Consider the following 6686-nt stretch of genomic DNA (forward strand, 5'->3'; position numbering starts at 1 on the left):
AGCTGACGTTCTGCATCATCACTGCGAAAGAGTCGTTCAAAAAGCGTTTTGCCTCACAAAACATCTTGTCATATGTCGTCATGCCCATCAGATACCATGCTCGTCAAAGACCATCTCCGTCAGATTTGGTTATCAGCAACGAAAGGCACTTTTTTTACCTAGTGTTGGTCAGGGCCCTACTGAGACATAACGACGAGCGTGTGGTGACCCTCAATTTCATCTTCCACTGGATTGGAAGTCTCGAACGTCAAACATGGATTCGATGCCTTTGCCACACAAACTTCTCGGAAATCTATACCTGCCTTGACGAAGTTGTACCAGTAGTAGCCTCCAATCGGAATACGTATAGAACTGTTGACCGAAAATTTACCAAGTTGATGCAGTGTTCGACACAAAGAAACCAGCGCGAATTGGAGCAGACCGAAGGTCATTCAAAAGCGTTCGCCAACTTCAAAATTAGAGGTTCTAGCTGTTCTTCCTTAAGATAACTACTGAAGACCCAGATGTGCCAGCGTTTCATAAAATGCGGACTGCTGTCATGCAGAAATCCACGAACGGAGCATGCTAGAGCGGGCTACAATAGCAAACTACGCCCGGAGGAACAAACCTGTACGGTTTAAGTACAAGAGACTCAGTCAACCGCAATGTGTTCGGGGGGAGATGTGAAAAAAATACGATTGGCACAACCATGGTATCCGAAACATAAGTGGAAAACTATAAAGGCCTGTATTCGGCTAGGGCGACCCTATCACATCCAATATTGGCGAGGCGAGACTACGAAAGGCCTCTAACCAACTGGGTCTTCGGGAGGGGGAGTTGTCCAACTCTCGCAAAAGACAAATCCCTTTGGCAAGTTGGGGCAAAACGAAGTCCATCCAAGCGTTCTGAAGGAAACGTTGCTCACACTGGCAAAGCATTTTACCCGATGTTTCATCATTCGTTCGAAAAGATGGACTTCCCTCCGTTTGGAACAAAGCGAATGTCGTGCCGCTTTTCAAAACTGATGACCAACTGCCCCCTAACGTATTTCTCGGTGCCCTAACTTTTACCCCGGTTCATCTTCGCCTCCTTGGGGACCTGATTCCTGCTCATTCTCTGTCTGAACAAACAACATTTGGCAGCGCCAAGAAGGTAGCAAGCAGTTTTACCCCGGTTTCTGTCATGCACCTTTCAGGTGTACAGGAGCTGATGAAGGGTAAAAACAAACAAAACACCAGAAGCTTAAGAAGAATCCTCGATCCTGTGAGACAAACCATGAATGTATGAATCCGTGACGGACTTCTGATTGAAGAATGGAACTAACAAGATGAATAAAAACCACCAAATCACACACAGTTACCGCGTGACTGGCCTGATTACAGCAAATTTGTTGATTCAACAGACCCGCTCTTTTGCTTCCTTATTTTCCGCAATTTGCAGTTCCCTTAACACTTGCGATGCATGATGCATGATTTCGATCCTCATGGTTTTCTTTTGGCCTGTCACTTTTAAATCCTGATTCTTTGATCTTGCTTAAACTGGATATGTCCCGCAGAAAAAAGGAAAAGCCCTTGTGATTGTGGTACCTTTCTCTCACAACTGGAGCCCTGGGGAATAGGGTGAAGGCTTTGCAAAATGACTTGTTCCATGGATATCACGCCGCGTTCATTTTGACCTTCTGTTTGCTATTAAATGAAGCGGCACCTTCCTTTACCATGTTTAATGCTTTCGACTTGAGTGATGCTTTTCAGGGATACGTGATACAGACGAGTCAAGCCTAAATCAGCTACAGAGGCTCTCAAAAAATGCTGTTTTTTATTCAATTCTCCGTTAACATTGCCGAATTTATTGCTAGTTTAAATAACTATCCAGTCGTTTGAGTAAGTGAGTTGTTGAAATCGCCATGGCTGAGTTTTTACTATTTGGGGATGAGGGGAGCGAACGTAGGTGAATAAAGTAGGGCTAACTGAGAGTGTGCCTAAAGCCAAAGTGTGCGTAGCACCGTGGGTAATGAATAAAGGGAACAGAATGTCTGACGCCGCCACAGGCGGTTACTATTCCGAACAAGGAATCGAGAGGACGGGATGCAGTTCAAAGCCGAGTTTCCAGCCGTGCCGTCAGTAGCACCCTCAGAGCCAGGGGATGTAGGAGGAGAGGACTTAGTGCAGAAGGATTTGGCAGGTGCTTGGGGATGCTTACCGAATTAAATGCCTAGCCAGGTGGAACAGGTAAAGATGGGCGGGAAAACACATTGAGCAAGTAGGCGATTGAGACCAGTTCGTTGACAGCTTGGCAACGTATTTCTCGGTGCCCTAACTTTTACACCGGACAAAGTGTGAATGAGGAGAATGACCACCGCCATTCATTAGAAGGGAAAGTACGATTGTGGCGTTGCTCGGTTTTTGAGAGTTGATTATTAAAGGTGACAGCTCTTACTGGTACTTTTTGTGCAAGCGTTTGAATGCCATTCGAAAGACAAACTGGTTCCAGCCATCTCTATTGGCGATCTGCTCACGTACAATATGCCGGTGTTTATTGAAGCCTGTAGAATTGAAAGGCCGCAAGTGCATGGCAATTTTTGAAAGCCGTGTCACACAAGGCAGCTTAAAATACCGTTGCCAGTAGGTTCGTTGAAGGTTACGTACGCATAGCATAAGCCAACACGCTTAAGTCTGCGAGCTATCTTTGTCTACGTAAAATGCGAATGTGGCAGTCTGTTCTGAAGTGCCCTAGAGCCGCGGGGCCGTACGATCCACAGTTAACTTCTCTGACGCTGCAGGTTGTGTGAATTCGCGATTAACGAAGGTTCGGATGAATGGTGAGCGTAGTGCTCAATAGGTGCAGCAGGCTTGTAGCATATGGTGCATACGGTGACACGTATTTGAGCTCTGCTCTCTTGAATATAACACAATCCTTTTGAAAAATGAGTGATAAACTTACGTGTTTTGCTCAATCAGAGGCCTAAATCGAAGACCTTAGGCTCGGGTTAGGGTAGAGTCTGTTGTGAAAGCCAAACTAGTACTATCACTTCAATCATTTTTCAGCGTTCTTTGCTTGATTAAAGTGGCGGCTGATTTAAAAACCTGAACCTCTTGCCGTGGAGAGCGTCATGTGTGGGCAGGCTTATAAAACTGGGCGATCTCTGTTTGTCGGCATATTTGTGTTCCTTGCTGAAAAGAAGACTCCAGAGTTTAGTGATATTCAGTTTGGACCCAGATATAAAGCGCATTTGACAAAAGAAGTCCATTTTTAGTGATGATAACGAGGTTATTTTGTACAAAAGAATAAAAATCAGTGTCATGAAAGTTTTAAAACTTCGGGCCGATTATTGGCTTCCAGTTTCCCNAAAGAATAAAAATCAGAGTCATGAAAGTTTTAAAACTTTGGGTCGATTATTGGCTTCCAGTTCCCCAGCGAAGGAATTTCAAATACCTTTTAAATTATAGGTAGAATAATGATCGGTAGGCGGCCTTAAAATGCTGACACGACGGGTACCTCGAAAACGAAAGGTAGCGTTTCGTGATTTGCGGAATCCATTAGATTTTACTGGAAAGTAGAAGCCAGCCAATTTTATCTTAATGGCTGTGTAGTTTGCATGCGATTGCCTCTTTGAGAAAACAAGGAGGAATTACGGCTCTAACATGGTACGGGCAATCAAGCCGCCTGCCAAATTAATGGCCAAAGAACTGGGATAGCTAAGGGGTGTGATAGAAAGACATTAGCTAAATCCTTCGGGTGAGGGACCGTTAACCTATTTTTGGAAGGATTTAAAGGGTATGATAATCAATTTTTGAAAGTCTAACATTGTGTTCACAGAGCCGGTCTATTTTGTAATTGCTCATCTGAACACATTCCTCCTTAAATGATTAGGACTTACCATATCTGCCAACAGAACAGCATGTCAAACTTTTCATTTTGTGCACCGTCGTTTTCGGCAAAATTCGGAAAGCATCCAAGGCTCTTTAACACTTCCGACAGCTGCTTTTACTGGCGAATAACCAACATTATGCTCGCCATGCCTCGTATGTATAAAACGATCGCAGGAGTCATCAACTCAGTCAAATCATTTTTCGCTTGCGAAAAGTGCCAGAGAGCTAGGCATATGCAACGTATCACTGTATCTAAGAAACTTGGACTCTAATTATGGCAGAAAGTTGGAAATGTGGGAGGACCTGCAATAGATGTAACCATAAGATCACCCCTTCCCAGGGAGACCACATTCCTGTCTGCGGTTACCAAATGCTCATTAACAGGCCGTCAGTAACCGACTGCTTGGATTGAACGTTTGACCGTTCCTGCCGGATTGTTCGTTTAAGCGAAAAAAGCTAGCGTGCGCAGTTGAGTCCAATTAGGGATTTGATCCTGTAGAAACCAGTCCCCCATATTCATTTCCCCATTTGTAATACAAGCTGCCTTATAGAAGGCTCAGAAAGTAAGTCGAGTTTCTCAAAGTGGGAGATTCGAAGGCGTTTGCCTAGAATAACGCAGTTTTGCAAAAGAGAGTATTTTGCTGTTGAATTCGCAGTTTACAGTCGAAAAGCTGGGCAGTTATCTAATTCGGGGGAAGAAACCTGGGCAAAAGCTCTCCAGGCTTGATTGATCAGAGCGTGCTCGAGATTTAGGGGGGACCGTTCTCCGCTTCGCTGGATTTGTTCCCACCTAATGACCTTACGTAATGCAGTGAGGCCAAGCTTTATCAGTTTCGTTGCGCGCCAATATATCGATTGTGATTATTTACTGAAACAGAACCCTGTGGCACGCATTTAATACGTATGGGAATTTGTTAGAACCATACAAAACAATGTGCTGGTTAAATAACACTAGTATGTTAAGAGGTTAAAAGAGAGCATTAAATTGACTGATCCGGAAACGTGCTTCTGTGATTGTGAGAAGAGGTGAATATGTTACCGGTTAGGTTGGCTATGGACTTTGCTGGCAATCAGTATCCATAAAGGTCTTTTGTCTTAGAGCTTTCAGCCTCATTCAAAAGAACATCTGGGGATAGTGGTCTTTTTCAGCTAAGGATACTTCATAAACTAATACCGGTCCTAACATCAATAAATTGAGATGTTTAGTTATGCCGTCAAAGTTTCCCAATAACCTGCCAAAAAGCAGTAGTTCTTTCATATTTCGCATCATGCAGTTTTAACCTGAGGAGACAGCTTTGTGATATAGAGTCGAAAGAAAGCGCCCAGCCACTTTGGATCCGCTGTACTCTGGTGGTTCAGTTTTCATCCGATACACAAAAGCGGCGCAGACCTGGCTTATGCTTTACATAGACACATCGGTGCGGATGATTATTCTTGGTCGCGCATGATATAGTTCCACGGTATTGCTATGACGAACAAATCGCCGAATACCAATCATGGATTTTTTAGAAGAGCACGCTTCGATTCCATGCGTATACAGAAGCCAGAAAAATGTTGAGCGCTCGTCAGAATTCCAGGTCAAAAAAGAATCCAATCAACAAAAAATGGGATAGCATATAAACAGGCTGATTATAAGAAACAAAAAAAGTAAGATCATCGGAAGGTATGGGATTTTGCAGATAAAACCGTGAGAATTGGGTTTCGTACATATATTGGTACAAGACCAACCAGAAATCCTGAATTCAGCGAAGCGTAACGACCAGCACGTATGTATTCGAATTGGCAAAAATGTACAGCCTATGGAATATTAAAACACGGGAATAATGAATAGAGCAATGAACAGAGTATCAGTCATGTTCATCACATCCGCCACACCTTGAATGAGCATGTGGATGTGACCACAATCTTTCGGAGTTTCTCGCAATGGAAACTTCAGATTCTTCACATGTAGTGCGTCCTTCGGATACAACGTTTTGTTCAGATACCATAAGATCATCTACAAAGGATTGATTAGTATTTGAAACAGCAGGAGTGCCGTTAGCAGACTGACCTCTGGTTTTGAACTCAACCTGGTCAATGTGTCTCCGGTGACAAGAGAGATCATCCAAATCGAGAATTGTGACCATCCGTTTGCCATTTGATGAAAGTACTATTCCTGTAGCAGGTCGCAAATCATTACCCTTGAAAAATGCACCATCAGCCGTTTTGGCACAGTCAAGTCTTGTACGCAACGAACGAGATTTAAATAGAAGCGCGGGACTCTTCCCAGTAACGGAATGAACGGCGTTCAGATATTAGCCGAATAGTTTGAAATTTCTGATCCGGACAGCGTAGCAGCTTCTGCTTTATTCCGACGGCTGATTTCCAGCAATGAGTTTATCACGCAGCTGGTCTTCCAATTGGGCACCGTAGTCACATTTGTTTGTCTGTGTCTGCAGCTGTAACACGAAATCACGAACCGAATTAGAATGGAAGCGGGTCAACATATTGAACCTAGCTCTTTCGGCTGTTACAACGTTAATCGGCTTGAAGTTTTGAAGAACTATTTTCTTCAGTGCGGTGTGATAAATATCGATTGGAGATTCAGGATATACTAAATTTTTGATCAAAGTATACGCCTCATCGCCAACGAAATGTAGGAAATATGCAGTGAGTTTCTTATCATTCATATCGGATTTTGTAGGATACCATATGTCGAATCGTTCCAAATAATCCTGTACGTGGCGCGCAGTTGAATTAAAATCTAATGGTTCCATTTCTGCAGGTATGATGAATCGTTCCAATCGCGACGCCGAAATGTGAGAATTGAGTTTCGCACATATATCTCCATAACCAGAC

General features: G+C 43.5%; 1 protein-coding gene across 1 annotated transcript; it reads left to right on the forward strand.

Annotated features, from left to right (window-relative positions):
• Positions 1-2063: 2063 nt before the first annotated feature.
• T265_04120 (hypothetical protein) lies at positions 2064-6128 on the forward strand (the record flags this gene model as incomplete). The annotated part of the gene is made up of 2 exons (XM_009168778.1): positions 2064-2160; positions 5944-6128. The coding sequence occupies 2 exons, from the start codon at positions 2064-2066 to the stop codon at positions 6126-6128; spliced, it is 282 nt and encodes a 93-aa protein (XP_009167042.1).
• Between the last annotated feature and the right edge of the window lie 558 nt (positions 6129-6686).

The sequence above is a fragment of the Opisthorchis viverrini genome, assembly GCF_000715545.1.
Source record: "Opisthorchis viverrini unplaced genomic scaffold opera_v5_65, whole genome shotgun sequence".
In the NCBI taxonomy this organism is placed as follows: domain Eukaryota; kingdom Metazoa; phylum Platyhelminthes; class Trematoda; order Opisthorchiida; family Opisthorchiidae; genus Opisthorchis; species Opisthorchis viverrini.